Source organism: Chroicocephalus ridibundus, chromosome 1 (genome assembly GCF_963924245.1).
Source record: "Chroicocephalus ridibundus chromosome 1, bChrRid1.1, whole genome shotgun sequence".
NCBI classification, from domain to species: domain Eukaryota; kingdom Metazoa; phylum Chordata; class Aves; order Charadriiformes; family Laridae; genus Chroicocephalus; species Chroicocephalus ridibundus.
In genome coordinates this window covers 163548476-163574147 of record NC_086284.1, presented here as the reverse complement: position 1 = coordinate 163574147, position 25672 = coordinate 163548476, and the positions used below count along the sequence as shown (strand labels likewise).

The following is a 25672-nucleotide window of genomic DNA, read 5'->3' as shown; positions in this document are numbered from 1 at the left end:
TTTCTTCCAGGCTTACAACTCCTCCAAAGTTTGGATGATAAAGGAGGGAGGAGGAAATCCACCTCTCCTGTATCTCACCCCGCTTCTAACCCTTGTTCAGCTCCCCTGTAAAAGCAGTTTGGTGCCCCCAGCTGTTCACTGAGATGGGGTGTGAGGGGAGTGAGTGAGACACGGGGGGGTGAAAAAAAATAAATTACGGCAGTCATCATCCCAACCGTGAAGTCATGCATGCCCCGCCTTCAGCTAACGGCCTCGGCCGCAGAGCTGCTGCTGTGGTGGGAGGGGAGGAGGGACCGGAGGGTGATCGTCGAGTAAAGTTCCTTCTTCCACTTCCTCCCTCCCTGCAACCTGTCGCTCACTGCAGCACAAGGGCTCATAGACAAATTTGCCCGTCTGTCCCTGCTGTTTGCCTTGGCCTGACTTTCCTTTGCCCCGGGTGCTCTCCTCTGCCACGGGTCCAGAGACATGCAAGCCATCAAGTGTGTCGTGGTGGGAGATGGGTAGGTACCCGGCTGGTTTGCTGTGGATGCGGGGAGGGAATGGCGGTGACAAGGGACAAGAAAGAAGGCAGCTGCTTGGTGAAACTTCCCCAGCTTTGCTTCTGACCTCCTGCAAATTGTGTTCCCTCTCTCGCTCGCTCTTCCCTCCCCAGGGCAAGGGACCTTCCTCTCAGGAGGGTGTGGAAGAGGACATTTTGAAGGGCATCTGCATAAGGGGCATCGAAAATGGAGCAGGTCTGTCCCACGCACAGGAGGTGGTGGTGTAGCTGCCAGATTCAACCTGTAGGTAGGAGTCAGATTTAAAACCTGTGAGGTTCAAGTGCTCTTCTGCAGGTGAATGGCTCCTTGAAAGCCATCTGCTCATTGGGGCTGCCTGAGAGAGGGCATAGCACTGTGGTCCTGACGAGATGTCCTCCGGTATCTCTGTGTTCAGCTTTTCTTGGCACATTGTACTGGGGTGTGGGGGAGACTGTTTGGCAGGGGTTTCTGTGGGCACAAGGAGGAGGAGCTCTTTCCACTGAGATAGGCACGAGTATATGCCATTTTGGGAGTGGGAGGTAACGCAACCTTGCCTTCACAGCATGATGGCGTCACTGCCCATGTCCTGTGATCCCTGGAAATGGCCCGATCTAAGCCATCAATAAGTGAAGCAGTCAGTACTGCTGGGGGCGGGAGGGATGGGGCAGATGGGGACTCTTCTTGCTCTGTAGGGGGATGAGTAGATGCAAGGAAGGGAGGGGAGGAGAGTCCACATTTGGCATGGAGTAGGTTAATTCATTTCCCAGCTAGGAGCTGGCCAGACTGTTATCTGGGGCAGCTATCAGGTAGCAGACGAAGAGACATTTGCAGCAGCCCTGCTCCCCACAGTCGCTTCCTCCTTCAAAACTTGCCTGGGGAAGAAGAAGTCTGCAAACATAATAGTACATGTTAGAAGTATTCTCAGGGGCTGGGGCCAGGGGGTGGGGAGAATGGACAAGGAAGGACAGAGCCCCAGATAAACACCATCACCTCTAAGAAAAGTCCCCTGAAGGCTGCAAGCTAGAGCTGGGTGAACAACTCCACTGGGAATTTATCTCTTGCCCTCTTAACCCCTTGGTTTCCCCCTCACACATTGCACTAACTCTGTAGCCATCCCCCAAGGCAGCAATCCCCTCATATCATGGCTAACCCCACAAAATGTCCTGCTTTCAACCCTTCTGACCACAACTCCTCTTAAATGCCTTCTGTCCCATCATTTTCCTTCTCTGTACACTGCACCTCCCCTCTCACCATCTTGCAACACAGCAATCCAGTCATCCCCCCCTCACTCTGAGCTTTTTGTTCATCACCCTTCACCTTCCTCCCAGCCATACCAGCCACTTCACCCTTCCTTGGCTCAACCTTATGAAACACAGGACCTTCCGCTGCCACTCAGCTAAGCCACTCACATTGCCCTGTAGCTGTTCTGGCCCCATAGCCCCCTCCATCACACATCACTGACCCCTTAACGCTCCCCAAGTTCGGTCCCAGGAACCTACAGGTGCTACTAACCTCACCTCTTCTCTCAATAGCTTTGTTGTAAGCTTCACCCTTTCACTGATGCTTTGTGCTCCTCTCTGTTCAACCACGCTTATACAGAACTGTCCCTCCTTTCACGACTGACCCACCCCCAGTCCTGTAAAGCTTCAGGAAGTCTCCATGGCCCTCCCTCAATATCTCTAAGACATGCAAGAAGCAAGGGAGCTGGGGAAAAAGAAGGGACTGAGAGAGGAGGATCTAAGGAAGGGAGATTGCAGAAGGAAGAAACAATTGTCAGAGCATGCTGAAGAGCTCAGTTTCCTCCTCAGCTGCCCCACAGTGCAGTGACCAAGGCAGGTGCCTCGTGACCAGGGAGAAGATGCCAGCTGTTCTTGTCAAGGGCACACAAAAAGACAGGTCTGAAGCTCTGCAACAGGGGACTTCGCAGGTACAGCTGAGATGGTTGGAGCATCTCCAGCAGTGGGACTCCAGCCTTTTCCCCAGCACTCTCCTCCCCTTGACACCCTTACTGCCCCCATTCCCACCTCCCTCACACCAGTGCTCTCACCCAGTTTGGACTGTGCTGCTACCCTGGCTTATTTACACTCCAACCTGCTGCAGCATGGGTGTGGGGGAGGCTGAGGAGAGAGGAAGCACCATCGTCTAGCTCAGAAACACCAGCAGCCTCCGTCAGCCACAGGGAGAGGCACCTTGCTGGCTGCTTACAGCTCTCTCTGCGGGTGATGCTGCAGCTTACTGCAGGCAGGCAGGACTAGAAAGTGTTGTGGCTAAGTCAAGAGGAGGTGCTACCAGTCCCTGGCCACAGCGCTGGCAGGAGTGCCTGTGTTTGGGGGCTGTAGCTGGCTGGGCAGCCTTGTCATGGCACTCCCACACCGAATCGATGCACCTACCCTGGCTGTGAGCGTACGGCACTGTGCACACACTGGAAAATGGGCCCTCGCCTCCATCTCAGAGTGGATATGTCTTGGCTGAGTGATCTCTGTACCAGACCGTAAAAACAACTCTTCGTGCTCAAAGACAACAAACATTTCTGGGTGACATCCTGTCTTTCTTCCTGCTGTTTGTCTGACCTATGTTTATGCACTGTCTGGTCCTGCGAATGTGTTTCTGCTTTCAGGGGTCTCCTGACAGGGCTGGCTTAGAGGTGTGGAAGGATTGTCCTATCCCCATCTCGCCTGCATTACCACGACTTACTGTTCTTTTTTTCTTTCTCTTCCAGAGCTGTGGGGAAAACCTGTCTCCTTATCAGCTACACCACCAATGCCTTCCCAGGAGAATACATCCCCACTGTGTGAGTAATAGATAAACAGGTCCTGGGATGGGGTGGGGACATGGAAAGCTGAATGCAAAGGGGTGCAGAAACCCCTTGTTGTGCATTCTGAAGGCAGGGTCGCAATCTCCATGCCAGCAGAGGAAGGGCTGTCAAACTACCAAAGGTGCCTCTACACTTTGGATCTGCCACCTTTCACCAGAAGCACAAGTGGCCTTATAAAACCCTGGCGTAATGGGATATTTGGGAGACACAAACCAACGCAAGGGTCTCTCTGCCTGCTATGTTTACAAGTAGTAGATGGGGTCCTGCTAGGCAAAACAACCAGGCACCAGGCTGCAAAAATTGAGCCAGACCCAAGAGAAGGCAGTTGGGACTGGACACGTGTACCCACTTCCTTCCTTGTCCAAGGCACCCACTGTCACTGGAGCAGGCACTGGTAACCCTGACGGTAGGAGTGCAGGATTCAGCTCTTTGCCAGAGTAGAAGCCCTATGCAATCCAGTGGATCTGTGGGTAAGGCTGGGACATGTGTAGACTGTTGGAATAGGGAGCAGGGTTAGGGTTGTCTTCAGCTGAGTGGTCAGATGCATTTGTCTCCCTGCAGCGTGTGGGGTACATTTGGGGATGGGCACCACATATACTCATACCACACCACTGGGGTGTGGAGTGTGACCTCCCTGAGGTGGGAAAAGGAGCTAGGTATAATGTGTCAGACTGACAGCTCAGGTTCAGATTCCTTGGGAAGGATAGGTGCAGGAAAACCTTCAAGACTCACTTTTTTCTTCAGAGCAATTTGCAATAGACATTTTGAAAAATGGTTGTGGTAACAAAATCCCATCTCTTCTCAGAAGCTGGTTGGTGGAAGGGCACCATCCCTTCCCAGCGTGTAGCCGTGAAGTGGCCATGCATTCTGTATGTCACACATCATTTCTCCTCCCGTCTGAGGCTTGTGTCTGGAGATGTGAAAGGGAGGCCATTTCGTGCTCCTGGGAAGCAGAGCTTATCTTACAACTGTGGCATGTGCTGTGAGCACGTTCACAAGGTCTTTGCATCGGTTCCTTCCTATCACTGTTTCCCCTCGCCTTAACCTGAAAAAAAAAATCTACCAAAAGGAACAGGAAAGAAAACTTTCTAAGAACCCAGGGAAGGAACACCTCTGTTGATTTAATAGCCTTTTTTTTCCAATAAGTCTTTGCTTCCAAGCATGCAATCCTGTCAGCTGTTCTTAAATATTTCGTGCTGGGTTTTCAAAGCGTAAGGGGACACACCTTGGCATAGCAGTTCCAGCAGGGGTGTTGAGGAGTTCAGGGCTCTGGGGGAGCTACAGAGACATGGGTTCTTCTTCACTTTTAAGAAGAAAGCTGGGGTTTAGAGCACAAAAGAAAGACAAGGGTGGCTAGAGCAGACACTGTTGTGGGAAGGATACTGGGGAAGCTGCGGGGTTTATGGATTTGCGTGCATGGTGGCAAAGGTGGAGCTGCAGCCAGGTACCTGTCCAGGACAGCTGGGTGATAGGGAGGAGGGTGATGCTGAGTGGGAAGTCCGTAAGCCAGAAGTTTACAGGAAAACAGCATCAGCTGAGAAGAGGAATCCCCGCACTTTGCTCTGTGGTACACCTAGTGAAACTCACCTACACTCCCGGAAGGGCTCCCTCTTCTCCTGTTTGAGCCTATGTCTCTGCGTTTCAGGTTTGATAACTATTCCGCCAACGTGATGGTTGACAGCAAGCCTGTAAACCTGGGGCTTTGGGATACTGCTGGACAAGAGGACTATGACAGGCTGAGGCCGCTCTCTTACCCGCAGACGGTGGGTCACACTCCATGCTCCTCATCCCTTGTTCCTGCCTGAGATATGCCTCTGTCTCCCACTGCAGAAATCAACATTTGCCCTAACACAGTGGTAGGACTGTTCCCATCTGTCTCTGCTCTTTCCTGGGAATACCTCTGTTGATATAGAAGTGCCTTGAAACCCTAAAGGTAAAAGATATCTAAGGGTATTTTGGAGCCTTTAGATGAAATTTATTACTGGGATAACTTAGCAAGAAAATGGAGATCTTCAAAGATACTTATGAGTCCAGCTGACGCTGATTTTAGCATGGGACAGATGATTTACACAACCCTGCTAAAAAACCCTCCTCTTGTGAAGCTAATATTGCTCAGGGAATTTAGAAGCTGAGGCAGGAGCTTTTCATATTTTTATGAACCCCACTATTCTGGCTTCTGCCTTTCAAAAGAGATGTGATGTGTGGACACATGTATTTGATCTGCTGATGCCTCAACTAAGCCCAAGCCTCTAACAGAACAAATGGATGCCTCTCCTCAGATACTGGTGATCACGTTTTTCACCATGCTGACAGAGTGATTTCAGGGTTTCAAGGTCACCTTCCCTGGAGGATGTTGTTCCAAGCAGTCTCTTGGCAAGCTCAGAAAGACCCTGCTGCCTCAGCCGCTGGTCTGAAGGTTGCCACTGTAACTGAAAGGGCTAGGAATTGAAGGCACTATTTGTTTCAGCCAGGTTCAGCCACCTAAAAGTCAGACTCCTGGTGTAAGCTGCTTGCCTAGGCTCCTTCTGCACTCTGTGTATGTAGGTGCATTTCTCAGCGAGATGATTGCACCCACCTGGGACACATCCCAGGGAAAGGTGGGGGAACTGCTCTCCAACGTACTTGGATGTGCTCCAAGGTACTTGCCTCTGGCAGTTGTAGAAGTATGGAAATGGATATGTTGGGCCTGACATCCTTGTTTAGCTAGACAAAGTTGGATGAAAGAAATATAACCCTGAAGGTTTTGTTTTGTTTTGCTTTGTTTTTTGTTTTGTTTTGTTTTGTTTTGTTTTGTTTTGTTTTGTTTTGTTTTGTTTTTAATGGAAATCTAAATTCTGCCATGCCCAGGGGAAGTGCTAATGTGGGTAACCGAGACTCATTTGCATCCTGCGTGTGCACTTTTTTGGGTTGAGCCAAGCTTTGTCTCAACAGCAGGCAAAATTATTCTGGCCTGAAAGCTCTCTGGTGTTCTGTGAGAGATGAGCAGGACACTGTCAGGCCATTTCCCATCAGGACGAATGTGCCTACCGCAAAAACCCCATCCTCGTAGTTAAACATTTGGCTCTTCTGATAATGGTGGCTATGGTTACCACAAGTCAGGGGAGCAAATATCCTTCTCCCTAGAGGCAATTAGCAGCAGCCAGGGCTGTGTTATGTTGTGAGAGACAGCTTTCCCTAGCATGACCCTCTTTATTGCAGAGGGAGGATGCTGCCCACCCAGCTCTTCATCCCCTTCCCTGCCTCTTGTCACGCAATCCCCTGCTCTCATCCTAACACTGCACCATGGTTGTGTGCCTACAGGACGTCTTCCTGATCTGCTTCTCCCTTGTCAGCCCGGCATCTTATGAAAACGTCCGTGCTAAGGTGAGACAGAGTATCCTGGTCCATCAGGGGTTGAGGAGGGTGAGATTGGTGGTAGCCTTTCAAAGAGAATGACTGGGTGGAGAATGCTAACGGGACATCTAGATTCTTTTTTGTGTCAGCCAGGAGGAACTAAAATATCAGCCTCCTTCAGATGTCTTTTCTGGGTCATCTCAAAGGCAGCAGCCAACCCTGTTAAAGGGTTAATATTCATCTTGCTGGGCTATTCAGCTGTGAGACCACAGGCTTGTGTTCTGATGTCACTTTTCAGCCAAGACTGTCCCAGCACAGACTCACAGGACCAGTCCGTAGGGTATGAGAAGCAGCTACCCACAGCCTTTGCATGGGAAGTGAGGGAAGAAGGGAGAGATAAATGGAGAGGAGAACAACGTAGTATTTCCTTCCTACCCCTTTCAGGTTTCTCCCTGTTTTTCAGGGAGCCATGGAGGGGGGAAGAGCAGCTTGTGCTTTTGCTTAACCGAATTTGAGCTTCACGTCAGGGATTTCTCTTGTGGACCCAGCAACAGGGGCTTGCCTAGGCCAGGCTTTAGTGCCCAATACTGAATGGAAGGGCTGTGAGGAAGGACAGGGTGTTAACTATCTTCCTGACATTTGTTCAGGGGTGTCTTGCCCCATGAGGGGTTTGATCCCATGGGCACCCCATTGTATATATTTCATTATTTTTCTTACTGATATTATTATATTTTCTTTTTGTTATTAGTATTTAATTAAAGTAGTTCTAGTTTCTTTTCAACCCATGTCTATCTCTCTTATTCTCTTTCCATTCTCTTCTGGGAAGGGAGGGAGAGGTTAAAGAGAGCCTCTGTCATTCGTTTAATGGCCAGCCCAGCCTAAACCTTGACAGATGCCTCCTTGTTTACCTGGTGCATGCCCATACGTGTGACAACTTCTCACAACTTTGCCATTTTGCTCCCTTGCTAGTGGTTCCCCGAGGTGCGGCACCACTGCCCTAGCACTCCTATCATCCTTGTGGGCACAAAGCTGGATCTTCGTGATGACAAGGATACCATTGAGAAGTTGAAGGAGAAGAAGCTATCCCCCATTACCTACCCTCAGGGCCTTGCTCTGGCCAAGGAAATTGGTATGTGCTTGGGACAACATCTTGGACCTACTGAAAGGAGAGTGGAAGAAGATAAGGCCTTCCCTTCAACCTAATGAGGCTTCCTTGGAGGTATCTCCAAGGGACACAGGGAGACACATCAAGGGTCATGGGACAGAATGCATTTCAGGAGGCTCAGGAAGGAGTTTTGCTCCTTGAGGAATTTTCAGCCCCTCAACCCTCTGTTTTCTGCCTCTCTCTGGCCACTATCCTACACATGCACACACAAAATTATATGCACTTGCACATTCCCCTCCCCTTTCACTCTGCGATTTCTATCTGGGCCAATATTTTTCTGTGAAAGCCACAGCTGCTCTGTGGGCAGAGGCCTCTCCTCCACATCCGGAAAGAGGCAGAAGACTGAGTTTTTTAACATCTCTCAGGAAGAGTTGCAACTGCAGCTTCCTGTCCCTGCCTCCAGCTACCGGGGCTTAGACATGCAACCCCAGGCAGGCGTGTCTCAACCCCATCATTCACCCCAGGGGCATCAACTCCCTCCTGTATTTCGGGACAAGCGCAAATGCCTGTTCCAGGTACCCTCTCTTCTCAGATGCAGCATGCAGAGGCAGCAGAGAGGGTGGGAAACACAGCTTGAGGGAGAAGTTTTCAACCAGGAGTTCAGAGGAGAGGGTGTCCGACCAGGATAACACAGCCGGCCTCACACGATGGCTCTGCTCTGGCTACAAGGGCAGACCCTGGTCTTGTACAGCTGGCAAGTTTTGCCCTGAATCAAGACTGCCTGAGTGAGTGAATGGTGCTTGATCACCTGAGCTGTGTCGATTCAATTCAGGCAAGATCCAGGTGCCTTGCTCTTCAGCACAAGGTCTCTGAGAATTTGGGGGTACAGAATCCCGAAAGGGAGGTGCCATGTGCCACCAGAGGTGCTCGACACTCGAAGCCTGAGGAGACTTGAGACTTCGTCTCAAGACAAGACTCAGGGAGTGTTTAGGTGGTGTGTATGTGCCTCAGAACACTGTAAAATGGGCACCGAAGGAGGAGGGTGTTGTGACTGTGAGGTGTTGGGAGCCAGAAACGTGCTGGTGATACAGGCACATGCAGCTCTTCCTGCTTGATGTGATCTGTGGCATTCCTCTTGCATGCTTCTCTTCTGAGGACCCTTCGCAGCAGCCTCCTGGGTACCCCCACTGCCTACCCCAGTTCCCTTCCTCCCCATTACAGCACCTGCTTTCCTCCCGACAGACTCCGTGAAATACCTCGAATGCTCGGCTTTGACGCAGCGCGGCCTCAAGACGGTGTTTGACGAGGCCATCCGAGCGGTCCTCTGTCCGCAGCCCACCCGGACAAAGAAACGAGTATGCAGCCTCCTCTAAGCGAGTAAGTCTGAAAGGACCCCTGGGAAGTGACACCAGTGGCCCGTTCCTGCTCCTGAAAGGTCAGGGCCGATGGGCTCCTATGACCTGCTGTGGCTGGTGGGATGGGTCACCCTCAGAGACAGGGAGCGAGGCAACAGTTCTGCTGGTGTGACGGAGCACACGGACCCCTGAACTACTTCCCACTCCTTGCTGCCTGCCCATGGGCAGGTTTGCCCCCATCTCCTGGTGCAGATTGGCCCAAGATTTTCCACCTCTGCCCTCACAAAGAAGAACTGTCTGTCACATTCTGCCACAGAGGGAACTGTGTCCAAGCTGCCCTGGGGATGACCTGCTGTGAGAGCTGTGAAGTTGCAGCCTCTGCCTGTAGAGAAAAAAAAAAAAAAAAAAAACCACCAAAAACCAGCAAAACCCCAAAGCTGTTCCTTATTCATGGCAATTGCCCAATGGCCCTTCCTCTTACCAAGCCCTTCTCACCGAAAGGGGGATTTTGTGCTGCTGTTCATTGGCAGGCAGCAGCTTCTCCCCTAAGACTCCTTTACTCCTCATATTGTCCCCACCTGCCCTTCCCCTTCAACTCAAGGCAGCAGAGGGAGGAGGGGGGCTTCAGGACAAGAGCCAAAACCGGCCAGAGCCTGAGGAGAGAGGAGAGAGAAGAGTGAGAGCTTTCTAACTAGGACCCTGCCCCTTCGCTCTCCCACCAACCACCAGCACAGAGGGAGGGAGAGCAGGAAAACGTCCAAGCTGGTTTCACAAGGTCTGTCACATTTTTGGCTACAGATCCCAGCCCCATCCTGATGCCAGGCTCTGCCCAGCACGCAGGAGAGTGACGGCTCCAGCATCCTGGAGCTCAGTACCTCGTGGCGGTCACCGTGCTTTTTACTTCTGGCTGGCTTCAAAGACTGTTGTGGGTCTGTAGCACTGGTTCGTCCGTTTGCACAACTTCCCCACACTCACCCCACCCTGGCTGACCCTTCTCTTCCTCACCAGCCTCCGAGGTCACAACGTAGTGAGTAAGACCCAATAAACAGACCATACGTTCTCGCCATGTCCGTGATGTGTTGCGCCTCGGGGGAGGACACAGAGTCCTGAAGTGGTGATCAGTGGGACAGCTGGGTGGAGGTACCTGCCAGCTGTGCCCCTCCTTTGGCAGTGATAACCTGGGCTGCACCACACTGCGCTTGGTACCGGGGAGCCCCAGCTGCTATAGGATGAAGAGACGAGGCCTGATTCATGCACCGAGTTGCTGAGTTCTCAGCTGAGCCCCCCCTGCATTCCTCAGCAAAGTGCAAATATCGTGTGCCAGCCAAAGGCAGGGAGGTGAGTCCACCTCCGCTTTTTTGCCCTTCCTCTTCCTCCATGTGTTCGAAGGAAAAGTTGTCTTCCTTCTCAGACACACAGAGGGTGAGATGCAGGCTTTGGGAGGGGACACCTGGGACCAGACTCCTCTCTGTGGGAACTGCCGGGGACACCCTTTCGCCAAAACATTTCTGCATTAACGCAGCTAAGCTCACGTCACGCGCAGTCATATCGGTACTGGCACTCACTCATGCTGCCAGGCACCGGCAGAGCGAGAACAGGAAGGGGGAGGGCGGGGGGGGGGGAGAAAAAAAAAAGAAAAGAGCCAGGAATGAGTCACCAGTCCAGACAAATTGCCTCCAAGTCACTAAAATTAAGCTGAGGAGAGTGGTCCCGACGGTACTATGGATCTGGTAGCTGTGAGCACCTGCCTTCCTGATGCATTGCAGGGACTTGAGAGTAAGAGGTGTTACAGGGTGGCTGCTGCTGCCACTGCTTGTGGGAGGGAGGAGGGCTCAGGGTGCCATGATTGGCACTGCAAAATCCTGCAGTCCTAGGAGGGCACGGAGCAACGGTGGAGTTGAGCCAGCTCACCACTCCCCCGACGCGGCACCACTTCTGAGTTTCAAAGGCACCGAGGAGGTGCATGGGGGAGTGTCAGCAACAACCCGCCACAGTGAAGGCCCTGAGGTACCCTGCTGCCAGGGAAATTTCTGCAAATTCAATTCATGGCCGGATCTGAGTAAGGCAGTTAATTCAGTGATGTGAAACATTATCGACTGATAATGTCCAGAGCAACCCTGGAGGACATCCTGTGGCAGCGAGTTCCACAAATGTCTGCGCTGCTGCCGGATGAATTGCAAAAGCCCCAGCCAAAGATAACGTAAATTGTATTAACATTGATTCCAGAAGAGCAGAAATGAAGTCTCTGGTGTGGGCATATACCTGTGGAAGGCCAAGGGACACAAAGCCTTTGAGGCTGGGATCTAGCCTCCCTTTAGCATCCTAAACGTTACTCAAAACAATGAATTCTCAGTAGGTTATTACTTCCCCTCCAGTTTTCAAGCCTTGGCTTTTGCCTTCTCGGTCTGCCCTGTCCCCTATCACATACAGCAATGCAGAGAAGAGAGGCTCACCATGTGCATGAAGCAAAATTCCTGTATCTGCCCACCTGTGGAGGTGCACATGGCAAGCTCTCCTTCCAACACAATTCAACGCCATTGGAGCTGAGGCAGAGAATAAGGCAGGACTCGGAGCATTGAGGAAGCGAGCTGGAGACCTGGAAGTTGTGACCCTGTGACTGTGCTTGGGCTAACAAGACCTGCAAGGTGTAGCCGGCCTGGGTAGAGCTCTGCTGTTGCATAGCTCTGTGTCTTCTAAGACATAAGCTCAGGGGTTCCCTGCATGGTGCTGCAGGTAACTGTCCTGCCATGACAAAGGTAGCCACTGGGTGCTGCCCATGCCATTCCTTCCCCAGCGAGGCCTCATCTCTCCTGTGTGTCTCCAGACAGCATTGTCGCCCAAGGTCTGGGCTAAGGCATCCTGACAGCTTTGAAGCCCTGTGCTGCCTTCACCTGTTCACCATTGAGCAGCAGTGGCTGGACATAAAATTGCTCAAGCAGGTTTGGAAGGCCAGGTTTTAGACCCTGGCTGTGTTCTGCTCACAGAGATACTCCCTACTTCTGCTAAGGCTGGAATTTGCCCTAGGAGCTCAAATGCTCATAAGAGCAGTGCCAAATGTCAAGAGCTGAGTGACTGCACAGCACAAAGAGTCACTGATGTTGGCTGAAGGGCAGGGGATGGGGACTACAGTGAAGCACTTTGTGCTGGAAATGAGATGGGGAAATCTTAATTTCCTTTCTGAGAGAACTGCTCACACAAAAGAACTTAATTACTTGTCCTCCCCCATTTCTTCTGGGTCCACTTCTTGCAGCAGGGATGAAATTTGGTAGAAGAGTTTGGGGCTGTTGAACCGGAGCTTTTTTGCAAAGAATGTGCAAAAGACATGAGGTTGTGGGTGAAGCCAGGGGAGGGACAGAGTTGAGACAGACAGACCCCCTGTTTGCCCATCTGCCCTCAGCTCCATCTGTCTGGATGGTGCTTGTAGGGCAGAACAGAAGGGAGAAGGGTTTGGGTGCTCCGCATCCACCCCGGTTTCTGAGCATCTTGCCAGCCAGAAGGTTTTGCCACATCCCCGCGTGTCTGAGCAGCACCGGTCCTGCCCGCAAGGCGGGACCTCCTCGTTTCAAGGTCGTCCTCGAAACAAGGAGCCCCTCTTCTGTGTGTCCACGGGCATTCGCGGGGCGCTTTCGACTGACACAGCTCCCTTCACCTAGGGGGGTCGAGCCAAGCACCCCTCCTCCTGCCGCACCACTCTCCCACCACACAGCTGCTCTTTGCAGCCCTCTATTCTTTCTCTCCCTCTCTCCTCCACTCTCCCCTGCTTCTTTTACCGCACTCCTCGTTCCTCCATCCCCCCTTTTGCGCTCCCCTCCTCCCCTTGCCCCTCTCCTGCGCCTGCCTTCTCCCCCCTTCTCTCTCCCCCCGCCACCCCCTCTCCCTTCTCCTGCCCTATCGTCCATCCCCTCCTTCTCCTTCTCCTGCCGGTGTTTCCGTGCGTGGCGCCGATTGGCTGCCGGCATCCGTCCCCCGGTAGCCGCCGCTCCCCGCCGCCTGCCCGGCGGAGGAGCCCCCGCTCCCGCAGATGGCGAGGGGAGCGCGGGGGAGAGACCCGCCGGCCTGAGGGTGAGGGACCCCGCATCCCCGGAGGGACGCCGGCCAGTATCCCCGGGGCCGGCCCAGCTCCAGCGGGGCACGGGAGTGGGCCCCAGTCCCACACCAGTCACGGAGGGGGAGATGGGCAGGTGCGGGAGGAAGGACTCGCGTCTCCGGTAGTGCACGGTGGGACTCGCTCCCTCCTGGGACCGCTCTGCTCAATTGCTTTTAAGAAAGGGGAAAGGGAAAAATATGACTCGGATTCTCCTGGTGAAGCAGAGGAAAATGTACATCCCAACGACACGTAAGTACCAGGCAGCTCTGCCTGCTCTTCCCAGATGTCTCCCGCGGGCATGAGTCCATGCAGAAGTTAACTCTGCAGTCCCAGAGAAGGAAGCCTGCCGACCCTCCCTGATCCCCCCAACTCTGCCAGCCCAGTCTGGTCCCTACCAGAGAGCTCAGCCCGGCGGTGAGGCAGGGGGAGTCCTGGGCTGGAGCAGGGCCATGGGAAACAAGGGGGACAGGAGGGGAGGGTGGCAGAAGGGACTGCAGGTTATTGGACTCTGTGGATCCTTCACAGCTTCCATTCCTGTTTTGTAACCAGGTCTAGGCTCAGCTTTTAGTATCCACCTCCTCCTCCCATTCAATGCAGAAAATATATTATTTTTTATTCCTAATGAAAGCAGTAGCGCCAGTTTACCATCTCCTCCTACCTCTCTGCCTTCCCCCCGCTCTCCAGATGTATGGACCAAATATATTCTGGCAGCACCTGGTAGGGAATCCCAAGCCTCTCGCAACAGGTGCAGTCCACATCACTAGGGACAGACGCCAAGCAGATGCCAATACACTGTCAGTCTGAGGCCAAGGCTCCTCATCAGTTCCTGCCTATGCAGCTGCTGCCGAAGAAGCCAGCAGAGTGAATCCAATGCAGATGAGGCACTGGTGTCCTGCGGTTGTTCTGTCGAACTAGCCAGAATATGTGATATGGCATTTGAACTGCTAGATGGTACTTGAAAAAGTTAGGATGGCACAGACAGACCATGCCTGCTTAAAGACAAAGTTTCTCCACTGCAGCACTCTGAGCAGCAGAATGAGTTTATAGTGAACCAGTGCTTTGTTGCATGCCTTAGCATTTTTGATAGGGCTTTTGGAGCCTTGTGGCTGGGTTTACTGTATTGCTAATCAACAGCCCGAGCAATTAGCTTTGAGGTCTGGACCCCAGGCACTTTCCCATATGCTCTTCAGCCCCAGCACGAGTGTCCCCATCCATACTTGATATTTGCAGGGCTCAGTCTCCAAATGCATTTTTTTGTAAATTCCTTTGCATGCAGGAGGAATATTCAAAGGGATTCCTAACTATGTCCCCACCTTTTAGACAATCATCATTTCATGAACATACTGTTCCCCTTTGCAGGCATCTTTGTCTCCAGAGCAGCCACTGCCCTCCCCTTTCCTCCAACAAGTGACTTGCGTCACTGGAACAGCACTGGAAAAAAATTATCGGAGGAAAGATCCTTGAGCTTAGAGTTTCAAATCACTTCCTGCTCTGCCCATTCATTGCAGCCACTCATGATGTGTGGAACAACCCAGTACTGCAGAACCCCGAGAGATGGGCTTCTAGAAGGACAGCGTGTCACAGCCCAAGGCAGCTGCAAATAAAGTCTAAACAATTCCAGTCCTTCAAAGCTCATTTAAGCATAGCAGGAAACATTTATGCAATAGCCCATAGAAATGGCCTTAAGACATAGTTGCCCAATTGTGGTTTCATGGGGCCTGTCAGTTGAGGCTCTTTCAGCATAAGATTTGATACACCTGTGGATTCTGTTGGGTTTACCTATCTGATGTACAAGGAGTTCATCCAAAGCTCAGGTCTCCCCTAAGGTTTCCTGAAGTTGGAATGACATCTACAAAGAAGAAGAAAAGCTGTAGTATCAAGACACATGTGAACAAAGTTGTGATGCTACAGAGAATCCCATCTGGGAAAAAAGTTTCTGGAGTGTTTCTGGCCTCCTGAAAGTAGTCCCTCCCTTGGGAGTCCTTTCCTTTGAGATCCCCAGTTTTCATTTCAATAACAAAGGAGCTTCAGAGCTCTTTGGTGGGATATGTAAAGGTGAGACTTAGGGTCCCTGTTCTCTTCCACTACGTCATGCTCGCTTCCAAGGAGGTAGTTCATCAGGAGAGTGACCCTGCCAGTCCACTTCCAGAAAATTTTGCCAGAGCCTGGGTGATCTTGAAAGCATCACAAGTCTTCCCTGCATAAGATTTGCCAGGGTGTCTCTGGTCTGGAGTATATGCTGGTCTCTGTCGCTCACATATCTGGAGCCCTGACAAAAGACAAAAGCCACAACCTTCCCTTATCTGCCTCTTCTCTACCTGCAGCTTCTCACCCAGTGTCAGCAGAGAGCTGGTGGAGAGTGGACAGGTTGTTTGTTCAAGGCTTTCTCTGAGTGAGCTGAGTGCTGTTTCCATGCCAAACCCTGATGTGACGGGCAATTGGGCACCTCAGATTAGGAGGGCTGGGACACTGCTTTGGTGTTGCAAACAGCTGGGGCAGGCAGAGCCTCTTCCATTAGCAGTGTGTTGCAGGGTGCAGAAGGAGAGAGAGAAAACAAGAGAGGAAGAGACAAGAGGGACCTGGACTGATCCCTCTTGGTGTACCCAAAATAATCTGTCTCTTCCTTTACTCTCAAACTGGCATTGCACAGACCAGCTATCTTCCAGCTCAGGTGCTGAGCTCAGCCTCTGGGCTTGGATTGAGAGCGGAGGTGCTTTTGTTTCTGCTGGTGGGGCTAACAATCCCATGGTAACATGGCCAGTCCAAAAAGAGCTTCAGCAAGCAGGAGGATACTCAGTGAATGGGGGAGCCAGAGTTGGAATGGCCCTTTACCACTGGATGCTCTTCCCTCTTTTGTTTGTAAGACACCTGCCACTCATAAATGAGAATCAGGCCCCTGGTGACTAGTCCTCAGTATTGGAGCCGTTAGCAGAAAATGAGAAATTTTCCTGTCCCTATCCTAGTCTGTGGTTCTTTCTCCAGATGACCTTTCCCTAGTGGAGAAGACCCATTGGCCCACACTGAGGCATGTCCCTGTTTGTCCCTCCATGCCCAGTGTGCCTCCCAGGACTAGACAGGGTCGATATTGTCCTACGTCTTCCAGTGACTGCCAGCATCCACAAACTCACCTCAACTTCCAATATGCCTATCCATACCTACACACAGTTCACGTGGTGATTTTATCTGTGGCTTGTTCAGCTGTCATGTCCCCAATACCAATGGCTTTTTTCTCCTCCTTTCACCTGCAGATTGCTAACTGATCCTGCAAGGACACTGTCCCCCGCCTTCTTCCCTGCCTCTGCTATGGACACTTCTGCTTTCAGCCTCCCCACGCCAGCGGTATTAGAGGAGGGGAATGTCTCTGGCAGCTGGGCGGGCTTCACCACCCCCAACGTCTCCACCACCAGCAGTCCTGGTGTGGTTGTCAGCGGCATCCTTATCCCCTTGGTCTACCTCATTGTCTGCGTGGTGGGGCTGGCTGGGAATTCTCTGGTCATTTATGTGGTCCTGCGGCAGTCTGTGAGCGAGTCAGTGACCAATGTCTACATCTTGAATCTGGCCTTAGCTGATGAGCTCTTCATGCTGGGCCTGCCGTTCCTGGCTGCACAAAATGCCCTGTCCTACTGGCCATTTGGGTCTTTCATGTGCCGCCTGGTAATGGCTGTGGATGCCATCAACCAGTTCACCAGCATCTTCTGCCTGACAGTGATGAGTGTTGATCGCTACCTGGCCGTGGTCCACCCAGGGAAGTCCTCCAAATGGCGGACGGCACGGGTGGCCAAGGCTGTGAGTGCAACTGTGTGGGTGCTGTCTTCCGTAGTGGTGCTGCCTGTTGTGGTCTTCTCAGATGTCCCCTTAGGGATGAGCACATGCCACATTCAGTGGCCAGAGCCTGCCTCCGTGTGGAGAGCTGGCTTCATCGTCTACACTGCCACCCTGGGATTCTTTGGGCCACTGCTGGTGATTTGTCTCTGCTACCTTCTTATCGTCGTGAAGGTCCGTTCCTCTGGCAGGCGGGTGAGGGCTCTGTCCTCCAAGCACAAGCTTTCAGAGCGCAGGGTGACGCGCATGGTGGTGGCTGTTGTGGCTGTCTTCGTCCTTTGTTGGCTCCCCTTCTATGTTCTCAACATAATCAATGTCGTCTGCCCACTGCCAGAGGAGCCATCCCTCTTTGGCGTCTACTTCCTCGTGGTGGTACTGCCGTATGCCAACAGCTGTGCCAATCCTATCATCTACGGCTTCCTCTCCTACCGCTTCAAGCAAGGATTCCGGAGGGCGATCCTTAGGCCATCCCGCCGAGTCCAGAGCCAGGAGGTGCCAGCATGTCCCCCAGAGAAGACTGATGATGAAGGGGAAGAGGGTGAGATCAGCAAGATCACCCAGAATGGTAATGAGAGGCAGGAACACCCTCTAAGCAGTGGGGAAGGAGAAAGCAATGAGCAAAAACCACTCCCCGAAGAACCTGTGGGATGTGAAAAGAGCAACAAGTTGCACGTCAGTTATTTATGATGAAAGGGATGGTGCAGGGGAAAGAGATATTGGGACATTGGATCCCCTTCACCCTGTGTGCTTTTCCACTTCAAAGGCAATGGGAGAGGTTGATACAAGGGAATATTAAAGGCCAAGACTCTACTTAAAGATGAAGAGGGCTCCATGAGTTTGTGGAAGAAGCAAGGCATTGTTCTTGGCTTTGGAAGGGACACCTGAGGTTTCTGTGGTACCAGGTAAAGGAAGGACTCAATCCAGGGAGAACTGAAGAGGTGATGGGCACTGACAGTATGGAGAGAGCAAGGTCAGCCCTAGACTGCATGATCCATCTTTAAATCACCCAGCTATGAAGGGCATCAGCTGTCATCTGACTGTGGCACCTGCAGGAAGTCCTCAAAATGACATGTATGACACGTGCCATTGAAGATCTAGAAATAGGTATCCCAGTGCCTTGGTTATCTTCCTTATAAACATGAGAAGCAGTTTACCCTAAAGGAAGAACAGGAAGAAAAATGTCTGTAGCTAAGACATACCAGCTGCGTGATGGCTGACCCTTCTCTAGCTCTTCAATAAGTCTTGGGGACAACTTCCCTAGTTATGCTGGTTGTTGCTGGAGACTGCTTTGACTGCTCAAACCCTCCTCTTTCTTTCCAGGGCTCTCATGGACTCTGGGCAGGCTGATGACACTTACCTGGGAGAACAAATGGGACAATTCTTTCCTGAACCTCGCATTCTTCAGGGTTTTCCTGGTGCCTCTGCACCCTGGTGTAAGGTGTAACGAGGGTAGAAAAGAAGACAACAAGGCATGGGTTGGAGGCAGGGTTTTGTTACAAGCTGAAATGCCCTTCCCCTTTTCCTCTCCCTAAGCCTTACTCTAAATAAACAAAAAGCATTTGGACTAAAAAGGCCAACTGGGCAGAACCATTCAGTGTGTTTAGGGGAGGGAGGGTGCTATAGATTTGGCTCTCCTGAGAATACACAATGACTTTGAGTTGAGTGGGTCATTGTTTGTCTGGTACAGGAGACCAAGACATGTATCAGTCCAGGATCGGGGCAGGGAGCAGAGGGAGGTCATGGGATGTCCAGCGTGTGAATTGATTTGTCTTATGGGAAGTGGTAGGGTATTTGGCTCGGGATGGAGAAGAAATGATGTGTCTGCACATGTTCAAAGGTGGTTGTGTGCGAAAGTTTGATCACTGGACTGTATGTGTGTAAGAATGGCTGAACAGGGTCAGAGATCGAGGAGCCACTGCTGGGGGGACATGTGCACGGGTTGGCCACTGATCCTAATCTGTGTGTGGCTGTAGGGTGTGTGTAAATGAGTACAAATGTAGATATGGGGCTATGCGTGTGTATACAAACACAGATGAGGAAGTGTGCTTATGTGACTGTGGGATGTTTGAGGGTATATACGCTTGTGTAGGCATACAAGTATATATGGAAACGTGCGCACGCATGTGAACGCTTGGGTAAGAGTGTGAGTCTGTGTGTTGCTGTGAGTGGTGGATGAGAGCTTGCGTCTGTGCATCAGTTGTTGCAGCGAAGTTGTGGGTGGGCCCGTCTGAGTGTGCAGGCTAGAGGAGCAGCAATGTACAAGGGTGGGTGGGATGAAGGTCGCTCCCTCCACTTTGACTTCATTCCTGCAGGCTCTGCTAAATGTCTGCCCCACACCTTGAACTTCTCCATGAATGCTGTTGCTAAGCTACAGCCACCAAGAAGACTGTCACACCAGAGTCCTTGGTTATATCTGGGCACTTTTCTCCACAAATAACTTTGACAAATGGGAAGGAGGGATCCACCAGCAGGAGACATGCCTCCCTGAGGTCAAGAGATGTTGGAGGAGGCAGTTCATGAAGGGTCAGTGATGACAGCTGGCTGGGTGATGGAAAAGTGTCTCACGGGTTACTTGAGAAGAGGCATAAGGTGGGAAGGGTTGGCATGGGGCCAAGTGTGCTGGGACAGAAGACAAAAGCCCGGGACTGGAAAGTAGAGCAAGCTGCAGCAGCTGAGGATGATGGGAACAGAGTCACTTTATGAGGAAGCAAGAGACAAGGTCACCCAAAGGTGATGTGAGAAGTGAAGGCCTGCTGGGCATCAGGGGAACTGGAGTGCAGGACACCTGAGTTTGGGAAAAGACCGTAGCAGAGCATCAGGTGAAGAGACATGTCATAGCCAGGCCACAAAACAGAGGAAGGGTGAGAAGGGACTGCAAACATGACCAAGCGAAAGCCATTCAGCTGTGCTGTCAGACACTGATACAACCATCATCTCCCTGACAGAGGTGACAATTGTCCCTATGAATCCTCTATCGTCTGTTTCATCTTTGAGCCTGGGATGCTGGTGCCAAGCCATCCATGCCTGTAGGCTCAGCCTCAGGATGTCAGCTACCAGCAATACCACACATTGCTTGGCTCCTCTTGCAAAGCGGGTGTACTCCCCTGAGCATGGGCAGTCAAGACCCCCAGGAGTGCTGGCTCAACTCATGGGGAAAAGAAAGTGTTTGGTGGCCAGTTTCTATCCTCTGCTACCTCTTCACATGTCCTCCTCCTTCCATCCGCGCACCAGCTGCCCAGTGAGAAAAGAAGCCAAACTATTCATGGGCATGAGATACACAGTCTGTTGGACTAAAAAAAGCCTCTTTTATTTTTTTTTTTCTGTTGGGGAGCTCCTGCAACATCCACTGGATGAAGCACAATCAAGAAATCCTGGCAGAATGAAGATGAACTGACAAAGCTCCTGCCTCTTTATGGGGCAACAAACAGTAGGAAGATTAAAAGGTCTGGCAAGTGAGTTGTCAACTAGGTAGACAACACAGCACCTTAAATGGGGGTCTGTGTTGCTCCTCTTGCAGTCAGGACCAGGGCAAGGCGAATGCTGGACACCACTGGCGCAGCAATCACTGTAGGACCGAGGAGAAATGGTATCAGCTGGGGAGCACATAGCGCTGTTCGTGGCTGGTGACCAGGCACTGAAGAAGATGTGCAACAGTGAATGAGGAACTTGGAGGAGGCCGCTCAGATGGGTGGGGGGCCAGATATAGGAAGGGTTTTTCCTTCTCCATAGAGTGGCTGCCCAGCTGCCGTGGGGAGACGGGGGAGTTGCCCGGCTGCCAATATGCTGAGCAGAGATGCTCTCCTCCACCACCGAATTGAGCTGAGACTTTCATTTTGCACGCCTTTGCAGCTCCATCTGCTGCAAGTCACCACTCAAGAAACTCCACCGACTGGTTGGCTTCTTAAAATACCTGCATCTCTGAAGAGCTCAGGCACTGCAATGCCAGCGCCGAGCAAGCGCGCCAAGGAGATATCATTTTGATACATGAAGTCTGAGCCCACTAGGAAGGCAGCTCGGCAGGAGATCCTGCTGGGGAAAACAAAATTTTTTCCACGGAGACCTGCAGAAACCTGGAGGTCTTTAGTTTAAACAGGAATTGAAAAGAAAAAAGGTTGACAAGTATCATATTCTTCTGTCTTGTGTTTTCTTCTCCCCCCTACGCTGCATCCTATTTTTCAGTGACAAATTGGGGAAAAAAAAAATGGAGATGAACCGAAAATAAGACTGGGGGAGGGAAAAGAAAAGGTGGGGGGTTTTGTCTGAAATTCATGAGGAGAAAACAGGTGCTGCAAAATTCTGCAAAGTATCACCATAGATTAAAAGGCTGGTTTTTGTAGGAAGAGGCGTTTGGAATGACGGACAGTACCTCGCTGCCTGCTGACCCCTGCCTGCTGTCCTCAGCTCTGTCTCCCTCCTGGTGAATCCCCAGATTTCTCTGTGGTAATAGCATTAATCTGACTGCCCTTGTGATCCCTCTTCCTCTCCTAACGATGGTGTGGTTGACTCTGGGCAACCCAGAGGCCACCGGGACCCTGCGCAATGGCTAAGTGAAATTCTGGCTGTGTTCAGGGGGATTTGTTCCAGTCAGATGGGGAAATGGATTTTTCTATTCTGGGTGCAGAGACACGGAGATAAGGGCTCCATCAAGCCCTGTGCTGCACAAAAGGTTTTATTCTCGTCACGTAGAGATCGGAGCTGCAAGACTAGAAAAGGCCGCAATGATTTCAGCAGCGTTGTGCAATGCCTCTTCCCAGCAAACATTTGATCATAGGCAGGGTGTTAGAGGCACGGAGAACCCATTCTGCCACCTGCTCAGAGAGTTCACACGCACACGTCAGAGTGCACAAGAGCGGGTATAGAGAGGCATATATATGTGATGTGTGTACACACATATGAATGAGTATTTATGTGATTGCATGCATGTATGTGTGGGTACATGTGAATGTGTGGATATGTATAAATATATATATACATATTCACATGTGTGGGTGCTTTGATTTAAGTGTGTCTATGTGTGCGTGAGACCATATGTGGCCACCCACACAGATGCTCAGATACCCAGACATGCACGTACCTCTTGGCCTTAAGCATGAACACAAGAGCACAGCGCATACGCCTTCATACACACCGCCCAGGCATGGGCTACAACTAGGAGATGACAACTGGACCTTGGAAATGGCCCTCCCCACACACAGGCCCACCATACGTGTGCACCCAAGCACATTCCTGCCAGCCCAAAAGTGGCCTGGGGCAACTTCGGACCCACTCAGTTTGACCCTTCTGCTCTGCGGTGGATCTTCAGGGGAGAAACTGGAAGGGCAAGGAATCGCGATCGGGGAGGGGTTCCAGCGTGGAGAGGCGAGGGTGTGTTTCCAGGCTGTTACTAACACAGCCCACACTTAGTGTCATTTGAAGCTGTTGTTAGGGAGCCGCTGTATTTGTCATCAGCAGGGAAACACAGCAGCTCAGTGCCAGATTGTCCAGGTCACGTTCTGCTTCAGCTATTGTAGAGGACCGTGGAACAAGGGGGTGTGGGGAAGGGGCAGGAAGCAGTTAATCAGTTGTTGAAATAGGGGAGCCAGTAGATAAAAGAGACAGGGAGACACAAGAAAGGGAAACATCCTTGAAAAGATGTTCCTGGCTCTCCTGAGGATGCAACAGAGAATTGAAATGCTTTATCCGCTCGAACGAGTGGAAAATATGCAAATATTTGCTCATGAAAACTTGGTGTTCTTTGCCTTCCCAAGCATAAAATATGCAAACGCCACGCACAGCGCAGCCGGCTCGCTCAGATCTCACACTTACCACGTCATGCACAAACACATGCATACACATACCCGGCACGTCAATGCAGCCCGCTAAAGCCACGTGCCTGGACTGCAGCATGTCCTTCTATACGTGACAAACAGGGTCCTGTGGGAAAGAAATATATACGCCTCGATTCACGAGCTGTGCGCTCATGGGCTGTGCCCCACCGCTGTTTCCTTCGGCCGCCTTTACCGGCAGCAGCTCTCAAGGGGGGGTTTGCAGAGAGGACGAAGCACCGTGAGCCCACCCCTGTCCCCACCTGCCCTCGGCCACTGGTGCCACCCACCCGCCGGCAGGACAAGCCGGCTGCCCGCCGACGGCAGCCTGCGGGGCGCTGCGCCCAGCCTCCTGCAGGGGGGAGTCGGCAGCCGCTGTACGGGCGGGGAACCGGGCGAGCGGGCAAGGAACCGGGCGGGCGGGCAACTGGGAGGGTGGGCAACCGGGCGGGCGGGCGGGCAGGCAGCCACCGGGAGAGACTCGTAGAATCGTTTTGTTGGAAGAGACCTTTAAGATTATCGAGTCCAACCGCTAAGCCGGCACTGCCAAGTTGCCACTAAACCGTGTCCCTCAGCACCACATCATTTATCTCATCCATGCTTGTAGATATCTCATCGATGCTTGTAAGTATCTAAAGGGACGGTGTCCAGAGGATGGGGCCAGGCTCTTTTCAGAAGTGCCCGGCAACGGGCACAAACTGGAACGTGTGGAATTCCATCTCAACATGAGGAAAAAATTCTTTACTTTGAGGGTGACAGAGCACCAGAACAGGCTGTCCAGAGAGGCTGCGGAATCTCCTTCTCTGGAGGTATTCAAAAACCTGCCTGGATGCGTTCCTGTCCAACCTGCTCTAGGTGAACCTGCTCTGGCAGGGGGGGTTGGACTAGTTGATCTCCAAAGGTCCTTTCCAACCCCTGCCATTCTGTGATTCTGTGATCTACAGGTCTTCTAAATACCTCCAGGGATGGCGACTTAAACACTTCCCTGGGCAGCCTCTTCCAATGCTTGACAACCCTTCCCATGAAGAAATTTTTCCTAATATCCAATCTAAACCCCCTCTGGTGCAACTTGAGGCTATTTCCTCTTGATCTATTGCCTGTTACTTTGGAGAAGAGACCAACCCCCACCCCACTACAGCCTCCTTCCAGGTAGTTGTAATGAGCAATAAGGTCTTCACTCAGCCTCCTTTTCTGCAGGTTAAACAACCCCAGTTCCCTCAGCTGCTCCTCAGAAGATTTGTGCTCCAGACCCCTCACCAGCTTTGCCACCTTTCTATGAACACACTCCAGTACTTCAATGTCCCTCCTGTAGTGAGGCACCCAAAACTGAACACAGTACTTGAGGTGCAGCCTCACCATTGCTGAGTACAGCGGGACAATCACTTCCCTAGTCCTGCTGGCCACACTATTTCTAATTCAAGCCTGTCACACATTGCTCTTTTCCCACCTGGGTTTGAGGCAGGGCTAGGCCTGGCGGGGATGCTGCACAAATGGCTGGTCCCAGCACGCCTGCACTCCCCACAGTGTGATGAGTGCAGAAACAAATTATATTGTTGGAATTTTTGTCCAGACTCCTCTCCAACACCACTGTCTTCTGGGAAATCCCATATATTCACCCTGCAGGTGTGTGGGCCTGGAGATCTATGCAGAGCCCTCTGTTAGACCCTGAGAGGCATCGCAGCTACTGCAAGGCATCACACAGTTTCAGCAGAGATCTGTTGCTATGAAATGCATCAAACTTTATCACAAAGGTATCAAACAATGCCTATGCCCTGTGCCTTGAAGACGGAGTGATGAACATGCTCGTGCTGGATCCAATGGCCAGAGAACACAGCAGGACTCTTGCCCTTTCAACTAGTTTTAGGACCAGACTCAGGACAGTGCTGCCAAGCAATGGTGGAACCTCTCTGGTTCAAACCCCTCCAGTGTCAGGGTGGTTCCCTTAGTGGGACGTACCCGTCACAGATACAAGAGTTTCTGTGAGCTCTTAAACACCAGCTTCCCCCCTCTTGACACAAAGTGCTTGTTTCTTTGGTGAGAAAGCTCATGGGTACCTTGGAAGAAAATTTTCTTGCCCTAACCACTGTCTACCTTTCTCAGCACTGCTCCTGAGAGTTGAGATGCTCCCAGTAGCGACCTGCTGTTGATAACTCCTCAGGGCAGGGTTAGGAGTGTGTGTAGGACAGGACAGCACAGGACAGGGGTAAAAACTCCTGGGTCTACATAGGAGAGGATGGGAGGAGGAGGCGTTCAGATGCATTCAGATGCAGAGAAGCAGAAGGCAGCAAGCTCGGATGGTTATTTTTAAAAACTGGTTCAAACAGGCTGCAGTGTCACCTGGTATCTCCCACCCAGCCAAGCGGTTGAGCCCAGGTGCTCACAAGGCAGCGAAGTCTTGCTGGTTGCAGTTGGGTTCGTGCTTGTAGTCCCACGCCCACCAGAATTTGGGGTGGATACTGGCACAGTTCCTTCCCTCAGTGGTCTCTCAGGCAGGGTCACAAGGTGGGGGTAAGAGACGGGACACTCAAGCTGAAAAAGCTACCTATGGGGAGAGGGGCAGCCTAGGTGATGTCCCCTTAGCCACATGGCATCTCCAACCAACGCAGCTTGTCTGCCACTCTCTGATACACGGTTCAGCTGTGTCTGGCAGACACGCAGTGTCTCGGACTAGCCGTGGAGGCAGCTCACAGTTTCATGCTCAGGGCCAGAGACTGCCGGGTCTAGCAACAGCTTTGCTCTAGCAATAAGTACAGGTGAACGGCTCTTCCAGCGGCTGCTCAGCCACGTGGCGTTTCAGCAATGCGCAGCAAAAAAGAATTCAGCGTCTTTGCCA

The 25672-nt window shown here is 51.9% G+C and overlaps 2 protein-coding genes across 3 annotated transcripts; both read left to right on the top strand.

Moving 5' to 3' along the window:
* The first annotated feature begins 291 nt into the window (after positions 1-291).
* RAC2 (Rac family small GTPase 2) lies at positions 292-10184 on the top strand. Of its 2 annotated transcripts, none has more exons than XM_063323559.1 (7): positions 292-500; positions 3238-3309; positions 4979-5096; positions 6634-6696; positions 7636-7795; positions 9014-9152; positions 9925-10184. In XM_063323559.1, the coding sequence occupies exons 1-6, from the start codon at positions 466-468 to the stop codon at positions 9142-9144; spliced, it is 579 nt and encodes a 192-aa protein (XP_063179629.1). In that variant the 5' UTR covers positions 292-465; the 3' UTR covers positions 9145-9152; positions 9925-10184. The 2 variants fall into 2 exon arrangements, with proteins under 2 accessions (XP_063179629.1, XP_063179623.1); XM_063323553.1 differs by having other exon boundaries at positions 294-500; positions 9014-9148.
* Positions 10185-13057: 2873 nt separating this feature from the next.
* On the top strand, positions 13058-18603 carry SSTR3 (somatostatin receptor 3). The gene is made up of 2 exons (XM_063322161.1): positions 13058-13462; positions 16462-18603. The coding sequence occupies exon 2, from the start codon at positions 16517-16519 to the stop codon at positions 17720-17722; it is 1206 nt and encodes a 401-aa protein (XP_063178231.1). The 5' UTR covers positions 13058-13462; positions 16462-16516; the 3' UTR covers positions 17723-18603.
* The last annotated feature ends 7069 nt before the right edge of the window (positions 18604-25672 follow it).

Excerpts from the sequence above, each read along its gene's own strand:
- RAC2 (XM_063323559.1), top strand. The coding sequence starts at position 466 with ATGCAAGCCATCAAGTGTGTCGTGGTGGGAGATGG. Across the intron at positions 501-3,237 it reads TGTGTCGTGGTGGGAGATGG|AGCTGTGGGGAAAACCTGTC; the intron begins GTAGGTACCCGG and ends TTTCTCTTCCAG. Across the intron at positions 3,310-4,978 it reads GGAGAATACATCCCCACTGT|GTTTGATAACTATTCCGCCA; the intron begins GTGAGTAATAGA and ends TCTGCGTTTCAG.
- SSTR3 (XM_063322161.1), top strand. The coding sequence starts at position 16,517 with ATGGACACTTCTGCTTTCAGCCTCCCCACGCCAGCGGTATTAGAGGAG.